This window comes from Syzygium oleosum, unplaced genomic scaffold (genome assembly GCF_021117445.2).
Source record: "Syzygium oleosum isolate NSW1041296 unplaced genomic scaffold, Sole_v2.1 Sole_v2.18, whole genome shotgun sequence".
NCBI classification, from domain to species: domain Eukaryota; kingdom Viridiplantae; phylum Streptophyta; class Magnoliopsida; order Myrtales; family Myrtaceae; genus Syzygium; species Syzygium oleosum.
The window spans coordinates 5,716,713-5,739,295 of NW_026607502.1; the positions used below are offsets into that span (position 1 = coordinate 5,716,713).

The 22,583-nt window shown below is 39.7% G+C and overlaps 1 protein-coding gene across 1 annotated transcript; it reads left to right on the top strand.

Annotated features, from left to right (window-relative positions):
* Positions 1–2,402: 2,402 nt before the first annotated feature.
* Positions 2,403–14,454, top strand: LOC115687230 (cation-chloride cotransporter 1). The gene is made up of 13 exons (XM_030612713.2): positions 2,403–2,646; positions 3,617–3,769; positions 4,039–4,117; positions 4,696–4,787; positions 5,768–5,882; positions 6,339–6,439; positions 6,605–6,666; positions 7,139–7,366; positions 7,730–7,844; positions 9,863–10,057; positions 10,347–10,747; positions 11,162–11,323; positions 13,177–14,454. The coding sequence occupies exons 1-13, from the start codon at positions 2,438–2,440 to the stop codon at positions 14,265–14,267; spliced, it is 3,003 nt and encodes a 1,000-aa protein (XP_030468573.2). The 5' UTR covers positions 2,403–2,437; the 3' UTR covers positions 14,268–14,454.
* The last annotated feature ends 8,129 nt before the right edge of the window (positions 14,455–22,583 follow it).

Here is a 22,583-nt window from a genome sequence, read left to right on the forward strand (position 1 = left end):
TGTAGCTATTCGCTATACGGAAAAAATAATTCGAAAGTTTAGAAAAGTAAAGAACTTAAAAGGAAACACCAAACAGAGCAGGGGGGAAATTTTAACGAAAAAACAAAGGATAGGAGGAGGGGAGGGATAGCTTGCTGCCGAGGCCCGCCACAACCTCGCCACTTTGGCGGAGAGGGCCGCAACCCTCCTCACAGATCGGGGGTGACACCGGCCTAGCGAGGGTGGTCCTCGCCCTAGATTTGCGATGAGTATCGGTAGCCTAACGCACAAGGCAGAACCGTCAATCTCTCTCTTTCTCCGCGTGCGCCGAAGAGGGAGGTGTTAGGCGTAGGGGTGATCGGTTCTCGGTTCCCAATTTTGGGAACCGTGGACCGGACCGTTTAATCCTAGGACCGGGAACCGGACCGGACCGTTGGTCCGGTCCGGTTCCGGTCCGGTCCAATAGAACCGGTCACTTAGGATTTAGTTTTTTTTTTGGTCAAATACTTAAGATTTAGTTCACATTTTACTATTTTTTATCAATGAATTTATATCAATGAAGTTCACTTAGAGTTTAGTTCATATTTTACTAATTTTTATCAAAGAATTTATGTCGATAAAGTTCACTTAGGATTTAGTTTACATTTTATTAATTTTTTTGAAGAAAAAATATGTCGGTCAGTCCAGGTTAGTTGTTTCCCCTTGGGAAGGAGCCAGGACTACTGGACACCGGTTCCCACTTTTAGGTACCGGGAACCGGACCGGCACCCCTTAGAACCGCCCAAATAGTGTTGGTTCGATCTGGTCCGGGCGGTTCCTGGATCGGGCGGTTCCGTTTGCACACCCCTAGTTAGGCGGCAGCTTCCATTGAAGAGGCTCGCGGACCCTCACAGCTATATCTCTTAGCTATATCTTCCTACAAGTTGAATTGCTATGGGTAAGAAATAGTAATAATGATACAAACAGTTCTTGAACTTTGACTCAATATGCAATGTGGTCCATGAATTTTTAAATTGATCAATGCAGTCCGTAAACTTTACCCTAATATTCAATGTGGTCCATGAACTTTTAATCTGTTCAATATGATCCTTGGACTTTTGGCACATGTTCAATGTAATTCTTGAATTGTATAAAAATGTTCAATGCAGTCCATGAACTAATCTTTCAATTAATTCAAGTTCATGGACTTCATTGAACATTTTTATACAATTCAAGGACTACTACATTGAAGAATTAGTTCATGGACTACATTGATAATGAACCAAAAGTTTAGAGACAATAGTGAACAAATTAAAAAATTCAGGAACCACACTGCACGTTGGGGTTACATTCATGGACCACATTGAACAGATTAAAAGTTTCAAAGATCACATCATACATTTGACTAAAGTTCACGAACACCTTATGCTCTTTTCCCTAAATAAATACAAGGTTTCAAGAGGATTTCGAAACATAGAACCGACGCGAAACGTGGGCAATTCCACTAGTTTGGATCTAGTCCGAAGCATAAAAAAACATGGAAAAGTCAATCCGACCGGTAAGAAAAGTCGATCATATTAGATTATCATCCATGACTGAGAACATTCTCCATTTATCATACTGATGAAGATTCAACTGCAGAACATCAATTAATATTGCCCGAAAATATAAGAAAGATTAAAACAAGGGATAATGACACAAACAGTCCCTGAACTTTGACCCAATATATAATTTGGTCTCTGAACTTTTAATTTGTTCAATATAGTCCTTGAACTTTAGCTTAATGTTCAATTTAGTCCCTGAACTTTTAATCTGTTCAATGTGATCCCTGAACTTTTGGTACATATTCAATTTAGCCCCTGAACTATATGAAAATGTTCAATATAGTCTCTGAACTTGAATTAATGGAAGGACTACATTGAACCTGTTCATATAGTTCAGGGACTAAATTGAACATGTATTAAAAGTCCAGAGATCACATTGAACAGATTAAAAGTTTAGGGACTAAATTGAACATTAAGCTAAAGTTCAGGGACTACGTTAAATAAATTAAAAGAAATCACGGAAAAGTCCATCCGACCGGCGAGAAAAGTCATCATATTATCATCCATAGCCGAGAACATTCTTCATTTAATTGCATGATGAAGATTGAATTGCATAACATTAATTAATATTGCCCAAAAATATATATATTAAAAAAAAAAAAAGAAATCCAATGTTGAAAGATCGACGAACATGTGAAAAAAAAACCATCTTTTCTCCTGCGTCGTCCCTTCCCGAACTCAAGAACATTTCCTTTTCGAAGACGTCTCTCTCTCTCTCTCTCTCTTTCTCTCGTTCGTCGTTTCGTCGATTTCGCGTCGCGTCGCGATCCGATCGGATCTCTTCCGGCGCGCCCCCAGTTCCGGATCTTCGCCGCCGCGATCAGGGCTCCGGCGGAGGGGGGGGGGGGGAGAGTTTTCGAGATCCGCCGGGCGAGATGGACAACGGCGACATCGAGAGCGGCGCCGACGTGGACGAGCTCCCGCCGCCGCAGGGCCGGAGGAAGTACCGGCCCGTGGGGGCCCACGACCGGGCGGTCCTCGAGATGTCGTCCATGGATCCCGGATCTTCCTCCTCCTCTTCTGCTGCTTCCGCCGCCTCCGCCGCCGCTCTGCCCCGGCCCCGCCGCGACGCGCCGCCTCCCAGGTTCTCTCATCTGCCCTGGCTTTCCGGTTTCTCGCGCCGCGATCGGTCGAGGGGAAATGTAGGAACTTTGTGTGTGGGGATGTCGATTTCTTCGGTTAGAGTGTCGTTGGAAACGGGATGAGTGGGCTTGGCTTCGTGTCCGTGCGTTGATTTTGCCGAGCGAATTGGTGTTTGTTTAGAATCTTCATTTTTTCGAATTTGGAGATCGATGCGAGCACAGTTTTCTCCTGTTCTTGTTGTCTGAGATTCATTCCCGCAACATATCAATGTGCTTGATAAACTAATTTGGTTTGTGAACCTTCACTTGGCATGACTCAGTTGCTTTGAAAGGTCAAAGTTGCTGTGCACTTATTCTATATCTAGAGGGCAGCATCAGTGCAGAAGCTGATGCTATCTTTACGGGATTATGATTTTGGATTAGATCTTTAGTGCATTTTTCTGCTGTGAGAGAGAAAGGAGCGGATATGCTGCACTTGCTTTTGGGCAACGCGTTTCCTTTTTTTCCTCCCTCGAGGGTTGAGGTGAAGGTGTTTGAACATGTTTAGTAGCATTGTGGATATGCTGCAATTGTTATGATGGTCCCAGTGAATGAAACTAACGTGTGGCACGTTAGATGGGTTGGTGGATGACCTTTTTGCGCTGTCCTAACTTCCAAAAAAACTTGTCATCTTGATGCAAGGTGTCAAACTTCAGTTCTAAAATATGGGAACACTATGGTGCTAAATTTTCTAGGAAGGATCTGTCTGTGAATCATCAAGTTAGGCATCTTGCATTGCATTTGACATCCGGTGTTAAAGCAATGCCACGTTTGTTGTTTCGCATTAGGAGAGATAGATCAAATAGCAATCTTTTTTGCTGTGTTAATAGATTCGGTATTTTCCCTTAATGTGGCAGGATCTGATGAATATTAGCAATTACATATGCAGTCGTGGGTGTCTTAATTCATGTTCATGATTCACTGTCATCACAGGAATATTAAAGTTGGCCAACGAGCAAATGTGGGTCCAGATGCAAAGGAAGAAGGGTCATCTCCAAGGCGTGCAGATGTTAATGACTCTCAGAATGAATCCAAGTTGGAACTGTTTGGTTTTGATTCCCTTGTGAATATTCTTGGTCTTAAGAGGTAAGCAGGTTTGGTTGGTTTCTGTGTTCTTTTAAACCAGTATTTAAAGATGTTTAAACTTTGTTTCAATTCTGTAGTGTTTTCTTTCTTTTATTTTCTAATGCTATCTCTTAGTCCAGTCTCTTTGCTAGAAAGTTTGCAATTGGAGCAGTTATAATTAGTTTACTGTTGTTTTTCTTTCTTACGTTTATAGGTTAATCAAGCTGAATCCTTTATAATATTGAGTCGTATTGATCTGTAGATGGTTTAAATTTGATTTGCTACTTCAGTATGACAGGGGAGCAAATTCCAGCACCTTCTAGTCCTAGAGATGGCGAAGATGTTTCCATCACTCTTGGTCATCGAAAGGTCAATATTCTCGATCTTGTTACCATCTTTTGCAATAGGCTTAGTCGCTATCGTCTTCTAACATATGGTCTATACAGAAGCGATTAAATGGTTTCATTACACAATACTCTGGTCCTTGTGAAGTAGGAACCGAGAATCAAATATTAAGGAGATTTAAAGCAATGAATATGATTGTACTTCTCCGAATTTTAAATTTAGCACATAGTTAATTGTCATGAAGCATGATACATTGTACTTTGCCTTTGCTTGAGTATTTTGGTGTTTGCATGCTAGGAGTATATTTCTTGTCTCTTTCCTTCATGGATACGGATTACAATTAATGGAAAACATGTTTTGGAATTCATTGATTGTGTATCGTGTATGGCGAATGATCTTTTTCCAAGTTCAATGCTAAGCCTTTATGTCTAGAGTTTGTTATACATATGCTGTCTATTCTTGATGGTAACTGCTCATTTCTTGCTCATTTGTGTATCCAATTTTGACTAAAACTGTCACTTCTGTTATTTGACCTTAAATGCAGAACTCTTTGATGATTCTGATGCCTTTTCATTTTCTTTCTCTCTGCAAATATCATGCAGACTTCGGACCTCAAACTGGGAACATTGATGGGTGTATTTGTCCCGTGCTTGCAGAATATTCTTGGAATTATTTATTATATCCGTTTTTCTTGGTAATTCTCTTGTTATTCTTTCGATTTGGATTTCCAGGAATTTCTTTGTTTCAACCAATGTGTGCTCAGTGCCTTTGTCAATGCGCTTTTGTGGATGGATTTAGCATGCATTAATAACAGAGGAAATTTGCGAATAGGCTCTTATAGTTACTTAAACTAGCTACTCTTTTGAAGATCTCTGCTATCCTCGTTCAGGGTAAAATCGTCTGTGGTTAATAGGCGGGATTGGCAGTAATTAGGATGCCATTCTCTTAGATATTGCTCCCATGAGTTGTGTTTGGTTTCTTTGGACAAGCTCAGATATATAATTACAATGGGTCCAATTTTGGTACTGATCATTGCCCAACTCAATACTGATACCGCTCCTGACTTTTGAGCGTCATGATGTGAGACTGCTTGTGATTGTCATATGTTTCATTTTGTCGTCTTTAAGAATTGTAGATTATTAGAAAAGTGGATAGCATTTTTCTGGAAGTTTCCTCATATCATTTGATATTTCAGACATCATCTCATTTACTCAGATTTGATCTCTCTCTCTCTCTCTCTCTCTCTCTCTCTCATTTTTAATATTCCAAGTCTATTTCTCAGTTCTTTTGTTGTCTGACTAGAAAAATTTTGTATACACTGTATTGAATTGAACAACTAGGAAACCCTTCATGTTGTTAGAAGTTGTATAAAATGTACTACTTTTCAAATTTTCCACCTCTTTTTTATATGTTGACAAGCGAAGAGGCTTTTGCTGTAGAACATAAGTTGTAGATCTTTCCCTGTTTGAGTTATGGAGCTGTGACCTTTATGGTAAATCTTGACTGAAATTTTGTTCTTTCCTCTAGAGAAATTTGCCTGTTTAAGTAATTTTCAATCCATTGTGAGGGCACTTTGTCCAAATTTTGCTTTCTCCCTCATAATCTTGGACGTTTTGCATTTGTTTTACCATGTTAGTAATGTTTAACTAACGGTCGTTTTCATATTTGTTGCAGGATTGTTGGTATGGGTGGCATAGCTGAGTCCTTGTTGCTTGTATTCTTTTGTGGCTTGTGTACATTCTTGACTTCAATATCACTGAGTGCTATTGCTACAAATGGTGCAATGAAGGTACAATCTTATTCACTAATCGTCCTTTGCTTTCTTATTTGCATTTCCTGCCTTGGAAGCATTGTCCTTCTTGTTCTGTTAGATCAATTTGCTTGTAAAGATTTAGTTGAAGACCAAATATTTGGCTTCTCGGATTTTAGATTTTTGGCTCTTTATCTGTTTCATATACGCTTTAGCATTTCTCCTGCTGCTGGGAGAATTTCGATGAGGGAACTGATGCTGATTGTGATCATGCATTTGCAGTCCACTGTCCATGTGTAGATGTCTCTCTTTCATTCATTGCTTCTATATAGGTCAACAAGATTGCTCATTTGCAGCAGTTTCTGTGTTCTTGACTTTCATTTGATCTGTTCTTTGTGCAGTAAGACTTCCATAACTTCATCATTAGCTATTTTACGTTTTTGGCGTCTGTGTAAGTGTAAAAAGCTCTCTCAGTACAATCTCTCTTGCTTCTAGGGTGGGGGACCATACTATCTTATTGGTCGTGCTCTGGGTCCTGAGGTGGGAGTGAGTATCGGCCTATGCTTCTTCCTTGGGAATGCCGTTGCTGGATCTCTGTGAGTGTAATCTTTGGACTTTATTGAGGTGATAACTTGGTTTGAGCCTTGGAGGTCTATAATGAAAATGGCGTTATTATGACAAAATGGTGTAGTTTAGAGTGATCTCGATTGCTGTAACTAATCATGTCAACATCCTCAATTTCTTTCACTCGCGGTTTCTAGATATGTATTGGGAGCTGTGGAAACTTTTCTAAAGGCCGTGCCTGCTGCTGGAATTTTTAGTGGTAAGATTATGATCTTTTCCACGAATATTCATCCACATATGCTACGCTTGTATTGTTCTTGGCTGAAATTACTGAAAGCCAACAAAATAGCTGAGCTCAAATAATTACTTCTTGACGATGTTGTGTCTTCAGTGGTTTGTAATGTCACCTGAAAAATGCTGCTAGATACAGCACTTTTTATAAGGTGGTTCTTCATCAAATATTGTGTTTCTTCTTGTTTTTGAAACTTCAGTTTTGTCAATTTGAAGTTTGGTGACCTCAAGGCTCCCAAATATCTGTCCTTGCAGTCTATGCCTCCTTGGCATTTAGTAATTTATTCTTAATCGCTGCTCTTTGATTGAGCCTGACAACTGTTAGTTAATGAAGTATTTTTCCTGTGTTCTATATAAAAATTGTCTTCTTAATGGCATAAAAATTCAAAACTTACTTTTTGTATCAGCCAAGTCGCTTAACCTATATGTTGTTTGTGCAGAGACCATCACAAAACTTAATGGCACAGAAGTTGCACAGCCAATCCAGAGTCCTAGCTCCCATGATCTGCAAATTTATGGGATTGTTGTCACCATAGTCTTATGTTTTATCGTCTTTGGTGGAGTGAAAATGATCAACCGGGTTGCGCCTGCATTCCTAATTCCTGTCTTACTATCAATTTTCTGCATTTTTGTTGGGATCTTTCTGGCTAAGAAGAATGATCCAGCAGGTAAGTTACCAGTATTCTTATATAGCACTCTTTTGGCCTTCTTAAAATTAAATACTGTAATAAGGCACAGTGCTACCAATTACGTACATTGGTTAAGTGCTTAAACCATAGTCATTTTGTTTGGCACGTAGAATGTCCTGTACAACTTGTTATAAGCTATTTATATTTTAAAATTGAGGAATTAATTATATTCTGCAATGGTGATGTTGATTAATGGAATGTGTTGACACTGCTTCCATTCTCTTGTATTAGCTGTTGTAGTCATTCTTTAGGAATTTTTTACTTGTCATCCAGGCAACTTACAGTGAATATTGTTTACTGGAGGAATGACATAAACTATACATTTTGGTATTCTTGGTTTAGAGGGAATCACGGGATTGAGTTCGAGCACCTTTAGGGATAACTGGGGTCCTAAATATCAGAATACGAACAATGCTGGAATCCCTGATTCTGAAGGGAAAGTAGAATGGAGTTTCAAGTAAGTCAATTTCATTACCTCATGAAATGTCAGCATTTGTTTCTATTGAGTCTCAATACAATTACTTGCAATATCTACATTTTCTTATGCTGTGATAGCATCTAGCCAACTAAATTCACTAGCAAAAGCTTGGTGTTGGAGTTCAATGAAAACTGCTGCAATTTTCCGCTGATCATTTTGTAGTGTGCTAAAGTTGAGTTGAAAAGATCAGTTGATTATGATGCATGAGATAGTTCAGCTTCCATTTTGTTCAAGTAGATGTGCATTCGTACTGTATATAATCAGTTATTAGAATGACAACATAGTGATCACTTTCCTCTCCTGGCCTTAGTTACCTGGACTTGCGTGTGGGTGTTGATTTGGGTGTCTGACTTGCTTTTCAAGAAATTCTTAGACACAAAGACTCATCCACAAAATAAACATGGGAACGGGGCCACTTCATGCAGTTTATACATATATATTACTGTTTTGAAGAACTCGTGTTTTCTGTCTATTTCTTTTCAAAGATACAACGGATCAGTTTTTTGTTTTGGTCAAAATACAACAGATAAGTTGTTTGGACCTTTTCTTGCATAAAAGTATTTTGGGCCTTCTTTTTGTAATTTTTGACAAGGTTGCATGTAGCCTTTTAATGGTATTTGTTTGTCAAGTCTTAGTCATCAGTTACCCCATATTTCGTACTTTTTGGTCCCTGATTTGTCATGTTTAATCCCAAAGTTTTTCAAAACTGATGATCCAATTAAGTGGCAAGTCTAATCCATCCCAATCACTTTAAACCAAGCCATTTAAGTTTGCACTTGATTCCTTTTTCCTCCACACGATCTTCTTTCTAAACTTAAGAGTTTAACATCTCTCTCTCTCTCTCTCCCTCTCTCTCTTTGTACAAGTAGCAAATATCACTGCTACTTCATTATGGAACTTGAGTTTGAGGTATTTTAGGGTGTTCTACACAGATTCGTACCCAAACTATGGTTGTCTCGTGTCTGACATGGGTATGTGGGGGGAAAACTCCTGGAGCCTAGTATTAGCACTTCACTTAAACGAGTGGGTTTTTCTGGGATCTGAGGTAAGAGGAATGTAAAATTATCACTCAGAGCCACTCTTGGCATTTGAACTCTAGTTGATGAGATTAAAACCGAGAACAACTCCATGGCCATTGGTGTAACATGGACTCACACGTCATACTCTTTCAATTTCTCTAAAGTTCGAGTTTCTCATTGCTACTTGGGTTTTCATTTCTTCTACCAACACTACACTAGGGGTGAGTTTGGTAAAACATTGAAAAATAGTTTATAATTCGAAAGTCTTTCGATAGAAAGTTTTAGTGTTTGCTAAATTATTCTAAAGCTCTTTGAACTCAAATCCTGCCTTTTTAAAGCTCAGTCCAAAACAGGTAGCCAGTAGCTTTCGCCTGAAGTCCAAAGCTGCTTTACAAAATTTTGCTAAACTTTATAAGGCATACATCAAGGATATTATCTTGAATATATTTTGTAAACATATCCATTACCTCGCATCTAGCATGAACAATTAATTGAGCAAAATTTTCTGGAGCTTTTAGACTGCTCGTTTTATTTCAGGGTCTCGATGTAGATAACTTCTTTTAAGATTCATCTGTTTGTTTCAGCTATGATATTAGAACATGATTTGGATGATCACTTGTGGGTATAATGCTCTCCCTACTCCCATCCTCCACCTTCTGCATTAATCAGTGACTGTTGTCAATCAACTCAAAGCTGTCCTTTTTTTTAACCGATATCTGATTAGAAGCTTCTGCAATGAGCTTATCTTAAATTTGGTTGATTGCAAGAAAGCATACTGCTTTCTTTGAGCTTGTGAAAAAGAGAAAATAATGTCTTCACTGACTTGGTGGTTTTCTTCTTCTGTACTAAGGTGGCGATCTCACCAGTTTTGTCATCCCACATTTGTTCATCCTCAGGCATGCTAGGTGATTTCTAATGTGGGGGATGGAATGGTTGCTGATTTTTCTAACTATTGTCATTTTCCCTTATTTTTTACAGTGCACTGGTTGGTCTCTTTTTTCCTGCTGTTACTGGAATTATGGCTGGTTCAAATCGATCAGCCTCCTTGAAGGATACACAGCGGTCAATACCCGTTGGGACACTTGCTGCAACTCTTACAACTACTGCCCTATATCTGATTTCTGTTTTAACTTTTGGGGCTGTGGCAAATAGAGATAAGCTACTGACTGACAGGTAGCTTTAGATCGTTTTTTTCTTTTCATTATAAATAGTTTAGATTAGATTGGATAGTGAATTGTTATTTATTTTTTCTTGCTAATTCCTAAACTTTTGAACCTTCTTGAATTTTCGCTTCTCTCCTTTTCCAAGGAGTACCTTGTGGAATTTTCTTTTGGGCATCCATAACTTGTTATAAGGCCTTTGGATTACCTTAGCCTTGGATTTTGGACATTCTATCATCTTTAGTTAGATATATGTAGCACATTTGCAGTTGTTTCAGCTCTTATTTAATTTGTTTACTCAGGCTGCTTACAGCAACAATTGCTTGGCCTCTCCCTGCAATCGTATACATTGGAATTATCCTTTCGACTTTAGGTGCAGCTCTCCAGAGCCTCACAGGCGCACCTCGTCTTCTGGCAGCGATAGCAAATGATGATATCCTGCCTATTCTCAATTACTTCAAGGTTGCAGAAGGGAATGAACCTCACATTGCTACACTTTTTACTGCATTCCTCTGTATAGGGTGCGTCATAATTGGGAATCTGGATCTGATCACACCAACTATAACCATGTTTTTCCTACTATGCTATGCGGGGGTGAACCTATCTTGCTTCCTCCTGGATCTTCTAGATGCACCCAGTTGGCGTCCACGGTGGAAGTTTCACCACTGGAGCCTCTCTTTGCTTGGAGCATCACTCTGCATTGGTATGCCTCATTTCCACTTAGGAGCTTATTGGATACTCAAATCCGTTCAGTTTGACTATTGGCCCAGAGGCCTGTAGTCCTGGATGTCTATTTAGATGTTTGTTTAATATGGTTCTTGAAATGGGAATCATTAAATGCTTCTTAATGACCCCAACTGAAGGCATTTCAGATTTTATGAAAGTTGACATTATGGTTGGGAAGGAAGCCCTCCTCTTGTTTCTTTTCTAGTCTTTTGGTTTTGCATTTGAAATGTCTGATCTTATTGATCACATAGTGGATTACTACTTTATAGTGGTGCATTAGTGTGAACTACCATGGACAATTCACATACTTGTTTACCTGTTCTTTGGTGCATGTGTTTGTTTGTGAGTCTTCCCGCATTGTATTCATTTTGTTCTTTTGTTATCTGCGCAGTGATCATGTTCTTGATATCGTGGTCATTTACTGTTATTTCTCTGGCCCTTGCAAGCCTCATATATTACTACGTGAGCATTAAAGGAAAAGCTGGGGACTGGGGCGATGGTTTCAAAAGCGCCTATTTCCAACTTGCTCTCCGCAGTCTTCGATCATTAGGAGGTACGTACCATTATGCTGATAGAGAAGTGGTTTTTCTAGCTTACAGCAATTCCTTCATCAGTTTTATCATTGTCAGACTAGACCTTAAGCAATTGTATCATGCTTCGTCACTATATCCTGGAATGATTTGCTCATAATCTTTTCTGATTGATATCATTGACAGAGTTCATCTTACTGTGTGACTTGGGTTTCACTTCTTCTAGGAGTCAGTGGAATCAATTTGCACTTGGTAGTCTTGTATGCTGTTAATCAGTATCTTGAAAAGGGAGGTGGTTTTAGTTAGTTTTCTGAAATATATTCTGGTATAGTTAAATGTTCCACGCTTCTTTTATTATCCTTAAAGCTCTCCTGATTTGTTGGAGCTAGACATATCTATTTGAATATATAGGTTCTGCACTGATGTGACTTATATAGGTTTTCAGAAAAACCAAAAAGCAATAATCTGACTTGAATTGACCCAAACTTGTAAATTCACTTTATTATTGCTCCCTTATAAGTGGTTATGGAGTGTTTTTTCTTGGTTCTTGGTGGACAATAGGGGACCAGGGTGCACGGTCCTAAGTTAATGTGAATTTCTTCTGTGTGTGGCTGAGAGTTAATGGTTTTAGACCTGAATGATACCAATAACCAATCAACAGTATTTTCAAAGCAGACCTGTCTAGCTAGTTCTACCAGTAGGATTACGAACCCATCCATGGCCAATGGGTTTTACTACAAACAAGTGGGTGGTCAAAAACTGGATTGAACCAGTATTGATCCTGTTCAAGCTGTCAAAATGGGCTGGTTGAACTGGATCTAAACCCATTTCAAACCAGTGATTTGATAATGTTAAGCTACTCGTGGGGTTTTGACCCATGGTCCTCTCAGATCTTTGGGCTAGCCTCTTACCAGTGTGCTGCAAGCTCTCTTTATGAATATTAAAAATAGCAAAGAGAACATTTACTGAGAAGTGCACGATCCCATAAAAAAAAAAAAGGTTCCTTGAATCCTGTAATATTTGAACTTGAGACCTACAGGCGTTGGAGGATGCTTTAAACAACATGATCTCAACCACTGGGGCCAGGGCATTTACGTGTCCCATGTTGACAAATAATCAACCTCTCCAGCCAGTGCGGTTGCGCCGCTAACCAGTCAGTTCACTGGGTCTCTCCATTTTGGTTTTAAAAAGCACCATAAATCGGAGCTAGTGGTTTGGCTTTGGTTTGGAACTATTTTGGTTTGCTGTGGTTCGATATTTTTTCAAAGAGATAAGTTCAATACAAATATTGAACCTAGGGAACTAGTCAATCATAAAACTCGTAATGGTGGATGGATATGAGGAACAATCAAGAATCTGAGTGATCAGCTTAATATGGAACTTATCTGTCACGTCACCATCCAAAAGCTATTCGGTCTAACAACAGAAAAACTTTTTTTCTGTTATTAATAGGAATTCTTTAGTCGGAGAATAATGACATGTTTGAAGTGGCTGATAGCTTCACAAGAGGGCTGGCAAGTTGTCAAATTTCGCTGTGAAGTTGCATTTGATTGTAATTAACGATAATTTCATTTTCTGGGTTCTACTATGAAGCAAGTTCTGTTGAAGAAATAAGCCTTATAAAAACCTTATAATTCTCTCCTACCTGCAAACTGATGACCTTTTTAAGTGCTAAAATAAAGTGGGCTACAGGATTACAATGGAACAGTTAAATCGAGAAACTGGTCAATGCATGCCCATTGTCCAACAATCTTTTTACGTGATCTCCAGCAAGGGAGTTGTTTTTCACTTGCGGTGCACTTCTCATTCACAGTTTCATCGCACATCTCTTTGTGCCTAGTAGCTATGTCTTGATTACCCTTTGCTGTATTTGCAGCAAGCCAAGTGCATCCGAAGAATTGGTACCCTATTCCCCTTATTTTCTGCCGGCCCTGGGGAAAGCTTCCAGAAAATGTACCCTGCCATCCAAAGCTGGCAGACTTTGCGAATTGTATGAAAAAGAAAGGTAGGGGAATGTCCATCTTTGTCTCGATTCTCGACGGAGATTACCATGAATGTGCCGAAGATGCCAAAGCTGCTTGCAAGCAGCTTGATACTTACATAGACTACAAGAACTGTGAGGGAGTTGCAGAGATTGTTGTTGCCCCAAGCATGTCCGAAGGCTTCCGTGGGATTGTCCAGACCATGGGCCTGGGCAATCTCAAGCCCAACATCGTGGTCATGCGGTACCCGGAGATATGGCGTCGCGAGAATTTGACTGAAATACCCGCCACGTTTGTGGGTATAATCAATGATTGCATTGTGGCTAACAAGGCGGTTGTTATTGTCAAGGGCCTTGATGAATGGCCGAACGAGTATCAACGGCAGTACGGTACGATTGATTTGTACTGGATCGTGAAGGATGGTGGCCTCATGCTCCTCCTCTCCCAGCTCCTCCTCACAAAGGAGAGCTTCGAGAGTTGCAAGATCCAGGTCTTTTGCATCGCGGAGGAGGATTCGGATGCCGAGGGTCTCAAGGCCGATGTGAAGAAGTTCCTCTATGATCTCCGGATGCAAGCAGAAGTCATTGTCGTCTCGATGAAATCATGGGACCTGAAGGTGGAGGGTGGGTCCCAGAACGACGATTCGCTCGAAGCGTTCACGGCAGCTCAAGGCCGCATCACCGACTATCTCAACGAGATGAAGGAGGCTGCTCAGAGGGACGGGACCTCTCTGATGGCCGACGGGAAGCCCGTGGTGGTCAACGAACAACAGGTGGAGAAGTTCCTCTACACTACCCTCAAGTTGAATTCGACCATACTCAGATACTCGAGGATGGCCGCAGTGGTGCTAGTGAGCCTACCGGCGCCTCCGTTGAACCATCCGGCGTACTTCTACATGGAGTACATGGATCTGCTGGTGGAGAATGTTCCCCGGCTGTTGATGGTAAGAGGGTATCGAAGAGATGTCGTAACTTTGTTCACGTAGTCGGCGGTGAATTCAGTTCTTTTTTATTTTACCTTCTAGGTCGATTCGATTACTGTATTTTAGTCGTATAATTTTTTTGTTACAAACCCCTCCCCCCCTTTTTTTTTCAGCAAATTTTGCAGGTTGAATGTAACATTCTTTTATTGAACCAGTTTAGTTTCTCAAAGAAAAATGGTTTTTAATTAAATTGGAGGCCATGACAGACATGGCTGGTGATTATGTTCCCTTTCCCTAATGTTCGTACCATGAATGCCGACCGATCCGACAAGCGGTCTTAAAGAAACCTATGGAGAACCGGGATCGTACCGAAAGAGGCGAAGGCCGAAGAGGCTACCGAAAGAGGCGAAGGCCGAAGAGGCTGGACGATAAGAAGTCCGATAAGCTCTTGTTGGCTATGGCGGGCGGTTCCAAGTGGGATGAGTGAAATTTGTAATGTAAGATACCGTATCATATGAAATTTGTCACAGGTGTTCAATTTGGAGTTTTTGGTGATTATAAAATTAATTTGAGGTAAATTTATTACAGGTGTACCAGTTTTTGGGTTTTTCGTAGTATTGACCCTTTCAAAAATGAGAAACCGGGTCTAAGTGAGTTTCGGACATAGCTAGTATTAATTGAATAATGAATTGTATGAAACTAAATAATAGAGAGTAAGAATTTAAGACGAGTAATATTAATCCGGTCTCATTTCGCTAGTCTTTCAAAAGATTTGAGTTTATATTTGACCATTTTTAGTCTACAATTGTCCAAACTCATTTCCTTGAAATAACCTAATTGCAACTATTACTTGATTATTAATTTATTTTCCGTGTTCTACAAATAATAAAGTTTTTGAATAAAAAAAAAAAAGCACGTGGGTTTTGAGATTTTTAGATTGAATATGAAGTCAAGAGAATAAGGAGGCCATAAAGTATTGCATTTTGGTAATGGAATAATGACACAAACAGTTCCTGAACTTTGGCCCAACGTGTAACGTGATCCCTGAAATTTTAATTTGTTCGATATAGTCTCTGAACTTTTGGTACATGTTCAATGTAGTCTCAGAACTTGAATTAATGGAATGACTACATTGAACAATTTTATAGAAATCAAACCTTAATTGAGGAAAGTCGATGACCGATAAGTTGGTAGGAATTTTGCACGGTACTGTGCACTCTCTCAACATCAATTTCATTTTCGCAAATGTAATGTGGACAATTTCTTTTTGTCATTTTTCTGCTTAGTACTTGATCCTGAATCCTTTTTTTTTTTTTTTAATTTTCAAATACGAAGGACTTAATCAAGATAAAAAGTCAAGAACTGAATTGATCAACGGGCAACAAATATATGAACTATGCCCCAATTGGAACCTTTTCTCCAATCCTACACTCCCCAAAACTATAAAAGAACCGAATTGGCTAACGATTTTAGGAGGGATTTGGTAGATTTACCACCAATTGTCAAATTCACGATTTATAATGATGTGATTCAAAATAATAATAACAATAACATCGTAAGAATCCGACAAGGTCTCCGCGAACTCAATCCCCTAAAAATACACATGCACTGCGCCCAAAAAAACGAAAATGGGATTTTTCGATTTAGCAAATATAATAATAATAATAATAATAATCGCCCAAAAAAACGAAAATGGGATTTTTCGATTTAGCAAATAATAATAATAATAATAATAATAATAATATCAATATCGATTCTTAAGAAAATGGTCTATTTCATTCCTGTCATTCATGGCATGCCTTCAAAAAGGGTCAGCATCATCCTCCAATGCAGGATGGGAGAGCTTTAATAAATATCTAGGGACGAGAACGACAGAGAAAAACAATCGCCTTCGCTACCGTACAAACCCCTCCCCCTATCCCCTTTCTTTTTTATTACGATGTACTGCAATAGATCCGCGGCGTATCTAAGCGATGTCGACACCCTGAATTTTAGCCGATGGTTTTTGAATCTTCGCTCTTACAAGAGCACAAAAAAAGCATAGACAATAGCGACATCAAACCAAAAAGAGCAAAAACAAATTCGGCTCGCTGGACCCAATGTCAGCCAAGGCCTACCAAAGACCCTTCAAACCAACCCATCTCACATGGCCCATGAACTGGTAAGGGCCCGTGAACCTCGAAATCAGAAGAGAGCCCCGGCCCCCCAACTCTTTCCTTCTTCTCCCTTTCTCTTGCTCGCCGCCAGTTCAAACGCCGGTAGCTCGTTCCGTGGCTGTTGCCCCGTCGCTACACCGTGCGATTGGAGCTCTCGATTCGCCCCTGTTCTTGACGGAGACAGTGCCAGTTGGTTCATATCTCACTTGTGAGATTTCGTGGGACCACTGTCAGCTGTTATGAAAAGCTTAAGTTACCTTCTGCTCACGAGCGTCCATCGTCTCAGATAAGGGTTTAATATGACAAACTTGGTCTCCTGAAGTGGCCATCTTAGTTTCAAACAAGGGTCCAAATTTATTTGGTTGGCCAAATTTTATATACGATCGGGGGTATTTTTGTCCAAAATAATTTTTTTAAATTTTCTTCTTTTTTTCTTTCCTTTCTTTCTTCATTTTCTTATTTTGCTCACGCCACTACCTCCATCTTAATTTACCACCTATAAATGATTGATACATAAACGGAGAATTATAAGCCCGAGTAAATATGGCGATTGTTGATATTTAGAGGTGATTTCTCTCTTCTCTCTGTTACTTGTCTCTCTCAATATCACATAATTGCAGTTGCAAAGAAGTTCTGTTCAGTTTCGAGTATTTGAGCATTTCGAAGAATCAATCGAAATGGATACATTGGAATTTCGCACAAAGGTTTAGGACTAAATTAGCAAAGCCGAAAAGTTTATGACTGAATTGACGTCCATAGAATAGATTTGAGATTAATTGGATAACTTTGGAAAATATAAATACATGTTTCTTTCGTTTTTACTTGTGTAAATGCCTGGCTAGAGAGATTCATGACCTTCTGATCTCTACTTCACGGAGTTGGTGTCCTTCTAAAGTAAAGTTCCTAGCGTACTCGCCACGTTCATAGAACCTTCTCGGGGATTTCAGGTCTATCCAAAGTGAGATCTCAACCCTCGATGGCAATGTGTACTCAACTTTGTTTTGGATCGGGGTCCCAACTACATATTCTAGTTGAGCTATGAATCGGGAGTCGACTGAATCTAAAGCCAGGTTTAAATTTAACCCCGATCCCTTAATCCGCGCACAATGTTAGTGAATCGTTGGGAGGAAGCTTCTTGGAACTTCTAGTATCCTTTGATCACAAACATCGGTAGTTGACAATAATAAGAATGGTCCCTGAATTTTTGCTCGATGTTTAGTATCACTCCTAAATTTCCTTCTTCTTTTTTTGGGCAATCTAGTCTTCAAACTTTTCGCTCAATGAAAGGGCTATGCCAAGTCAAAACCTCCTTTGCCTAAGGTGGACTGCCAAGTTTAATGGCTGCCAATTCAGTTTAATGACGACGCTGAAGTTTTACTCATTTAATGCTGTTAGGTTTTATTTTTTGACCAAAAGATTACATGAAGTGAAATTCGGAGAAATCAAGAAGATTGTTAAAACAAATGATTATTTAGGGACGACATTGAATTACGAGTAAAACTTCTTATATTACCATGACACTACGACTAAATTATATTACGTGAGTATCTCGTTGGATTTTTTTTCTTTAAAAGGACATGCCGATCACATACGAATCTCTTGCGAGCTAAGTCACGAAGACATTCAAATGAAACCTTTCCGTGAAAATTTTGGAAGATGTTTGTTCGTAAAGTTACGATACCGAGCACGTCGTGCAATTTGATAGCTATCGTGCTATGTCGATGAACGGCATAAAGGTAATCATCGGTTTTCATTTCTTGGCAACTTATAGCATCGTATGCAACTCCCATCCGTATAAATAGGGACGACAATGTTCCAATGAATCGTAAAGTTTCTGACGACAGAAAATACCAATTTAGATAGATAAACTTCGTACAAATATTTCATTAATCAAGAAGTGAGTTAAAACTCAAGGAGCTACAAAATTCTTTGGTTATCGTTATGTGGAATCGACACAAAGAGAATCGTGAGAACTTGAAATGTAGAGTCTAACTTCACAAGAATGGTCGCTTTTTCAATCTCTTTTTTTAGGGGGAGGTTGGATTTGTTTTGTCTAAAGCTTCTCACTCATGGAGGCAACTTCAAACTGAAAATCAGAGCTTGTGTACAAGCAACGTCCCTTGATATAGGAAATTCCCCACGACCCTTTTTTAATTATTATTCACATTAACGGGTGTGATTTACTCTCGTTCGATCTGACGGGCATCCCCGCTTCGAAAACGCGAATAAATTCCCCACGGCCCATCTCGGATTATTATTATATTCACATTAGTTAGCGGCAGATATTTTGTTTGCACAAGCAATGTCTATCATTGATTTTTCAACTGGAAAAATGGAGCTCTTGTCTCCATTCGCCTAGTGATGAATCGTCTTTTGGTTTTAGGATAGCCCATCTTTTTGTCGATCATGGGGTTCCCATGCCCGACGGGAGCAGCAATCTCCACGGCTCAATCGGAGTCAAAGTCAACGGCCGCACATTCAAATCGCCATGTTCTCATGGTGAAAAAAGGGCAGGTAAAAAAAAGAGATAATTAAAAAGAAAGGAGATTTAATGATGCTGACCTTAATTGTATCCAACACAGATCTTGCAATTGGAGACAACAACGATCGAGTGCGTGTTAGGGGCGAAAGGGTGGAGAGGAGCGAGCGGCCGACGAGATGCCGGGCACGCCTAAGTTCAGGCATAGTAGTTATTAGTCGATAAAGCCAAAAAAAAATAAGATGGATCGACTTAAGTCTGGAGTTGGCAGCCAATCCATCCGCATTTTGCCTTCGAGATGTCGATCGCGCACGTAATTAGGCTTTCAACACCGCCTTGTATTAGAGGAATGACGAATCGAATGACGGGACAAATGAACAAGATCGTTAGATAGGAAAATTATTATGTGATTTTGACGTCGTCGTTTGGGGGTCCAAGTTGCAGAAACAATACCATTATTATGGTCAAGATTCGAGAAGGGTGCTAAAGCAAAAAGTGTTTCGGAGGAATATGCGCGAATGGACCGGCGTTGTGCGTTGGGAATGCACCGTTTCGGAGGGCGAAGATTCCTCGGATGAGCAAAGAAAAAAATTATAAATTAAGGCTAGTTCGCTTTGGCGGGAAAATATCTTTCAAGGTGTTCGGGCGGAAAATAACTTCTCGGAAAAGATTTTCCCTCCCATGAGCAATTTGCCTTCACTTTGGGGAAAATGATTTCCTCATATTTCGCTGAAATTAGGGAAGACATCGTCACATTCACCACGTGACAATGAAAAAATATATTTTTTATCCATAGACTCGCTACTTTCGTACCGTAACGGTGAATTTATGCTCAATCCGTTTCATGGAAAATAAATCATTTGGAAAATATTTTCCGAAACTTTTTCGATTTTAGCCGAACACCAGAAAATTGTGTTCGATGAAAACATTTTTCAAGAAAATGACTTCGGAAAAATATTTTCAAAGGAGAATATTTTCCGCCAAACGAACGGAGCCTTAGTACTTTTCCTTTTCAATGAAGCAAAATAAAGAGGGAAAAGTAAGCGATATAAGCGATCATTTTTAATGGAGGATGAAAATATTTTTCGCCTGTTCATTTTTGTAAGCGATATAAGTGATCATTTTTAAGAAAATATTTTCTAAATTGTTTATTTTTTGCGAAACAACGGAGTGTTAGCCCGCATATTGGTGCGGGAATAGTAACATTGTGGACATATTGAGAGTAGATAATTTCTTAGTAAAACAAGGAAGCAATTTGAAATAGATCTAAATTTGCATGATTTAGTACGAATGTAAACACAAAAATAATGTCTTACTATTCTTTCTTATATAACGGGGAGTCGAGGGCTCTTAGTGCACTTGACTAATTTTCATCGGGTGTGGTAGTTCCTACGTCCCACATACTACGAGAAATTATCGGAGACAAGTAGATTTGTACTCCTGGAGGTGGCCTCAAGAGAATGCGCAAGTATGATGATTCGAAATCAGGTCTTAAGCAAGCAGGACAAACACGTTTATCACTTATCTAGCTTGCTATGTTTATATGAGAATTTGTCTATCAATGCCATTCTAATGGATTGCACCGGTCAATTGGAAGCTTATGGAGTTATTTCGAAGATAACCCCTTTATAATTTTTTTTTTAAACAAGTTGAAACTATTTTAAACGATCTCAAACTTCCAATTCATCGAAACAGGTGAGTACCAGTTCGGTTCCCAATTCCAATTATGGAATCGTCCACCCGCCCATCCGGACCGGACCATTATATATAATATATATTTTTTTTAAAAAATTACAGCTCATAAAAAATGCCTTTTGTCATTTATCCTATAGTCCTACTCGCGTCTCGCGGCGAGAGGGAGGCGAAGATGGTGCGGGCGGTGGTGGAGCCGATGCTGGAGTCTCACTTCGGTGGAGGCGTTTTGGTGGTGATGGGCGAGCTCTTCTGGACGTATATATGCAGAGATTGGTGGGCGATAACCTGTCCAAGAACAGGGCCAAGAACATTTTGGTGGTCGTTTCTTTGACTAGGAGGGAGGCACCTTAGTCACTTTTAAGTTTGGTCCACACGATTGGTCCAATCCAACTTTGAATAAGAGAGTATATCTCGTCAGTGTAAACATGAAATTTTATACAAGCCACCTTAACCACCTTTGATTTGAGGATTATGACTAGTCATTATCTAAAAAAGTCCATGGTGTATAAGGCGGCTCGTGTAAGCTTTCTTTTGTATTAATGGCGTGGAATGTAATTACTCATGCTTTCTTTTGTTTTCCAAACCGAATTAGCTAGAGATAGTTTAGTTTTGCGTCAAATCGTACCACGTTGAACAGTGCACTTCCATGGGACCGGTTTCATAGACCCACCCAAGAACCCGACCGGACCGACGGTCCGATTCCCGGGTGGATCCATGTAATCAACGGGCAATTTCCGGTTCAAAATTTTGAAACCGGTCCTTAAGGAGCGATTCCCGGTTCTAGGGTAGGAACAGCTCACTCGGACCATGCTCACCTCTACAAGGAACTACAAAATTCTTTGGCTACATGATCCTTGCTCATGGCTATTACCAAGCTTTATAGTCCAAGAAGAAGAGCAACTTGGTTGATGGTTCTCGTTAGAGAAATATTTATGTGACTGTCCTCAATTTATTGTGAGAATAACAGCATGCTTTGAGCCATAAATAAATAAATAACAAATAATTAGAAATTATTGTGAAGTCCACTCTTTTAAGAATTTGTGGCTCACAACATGTTATAATTATAACATCATTCAAAAAACTGTTACGCTAGCAATCCCTTCTCGTTATGTGGAATCAACACAAGAAGAACCGTAGGAACTTGAAATGTTGAGTCTACCTCACAAGAATCATTGCTTTTTCAAAAAAAAAAAATTGGGGGGGTTGGATTTGTCTTGTTTGAATCTTCTCACTCATGAAGGCGACTTCAAATTGAAAATTAGAGTTTGTGCATACAAGCGATGTCCCTTGTATAGAAATTCCCCATGACCCATCTCTAATTATTATTATATTCATATTACTCTCGTTCGATTTGACAGCCAATGCCGCTCAGAAGATGGGAATAAATTCCCCGTAACCTATCTCGAATTATTATTATATTCATATTAGTTAGTGACGGTATTTATTTGCACAAGCAATATCTATCATTAAAAGAGTCACGTTGCCACCCATGAGGAGGTCCAAAAATGTTAGATTTTTCAACTGAAAAACATGGAGTTTTTGTCTCCGTTCTCCTAGTGATGAACCATCTTGGTTTTGAGCCCATCTTTTTTCGATCATGGGTTCCGTGGCCAATGGAGCAGCAATCTCCACAGCTCATTCGAGCCAAAGTCGACGCCCGCAAATTCAAATCGCCAGGTTTCCATGGTAAAAAAAGGGGAGGAAAAATAATTAAAAAAAAGATTATTTGAAAAAAGAGGAAAATTGATGATGAGATGCCGACAAAAATCTAGTGACCTTTTTTTTTGTGTGCGCTTGTGAAGAGCGAAAGGGGCGGAGCGAAGCGAGCGGCCGACGAGATGCCGGCACGCCTAAGTTCCAAAAGGCGCGCTTATCCCATCCTCACCTCGCCTTCGAGACCCAGACGCTCCTTTCTCGACCGCCATCCGATGTCGATCGGGGCACGTATTAGGCTTCTAACACCACGATTTATTAGATGAACGACGAGTCCGTTGATGGGATAAATGAACAAGATCGTTAGACAGGAAAATAATGTCCAAGTCGCAGAAA

Bases quoted from the DNA above. Each gene is read 5' to 3' on its own strand.
- LOC115687230 (XM_030612713.2), top strand. From the start codon at position 2,438: ATGGACAACGGCGACATCGAGAGCGGCGCCGACGTGGACGAGCTCCCG. The intron at 4,118-4,695 runs GTCAATATTCTC...AATATCATGCAG, and splicing joins TCACTCTTGGTCATCGAAAG to ACTTCGGACCTCAAACTGGG. The intron at 6,667-7,138 runs GTAAGATTATGA...TTGTTTGTGCAG, and splicing joins TGCTGCTGGAATTTTTAGTG to AGACCATCACAAAACTTAAT.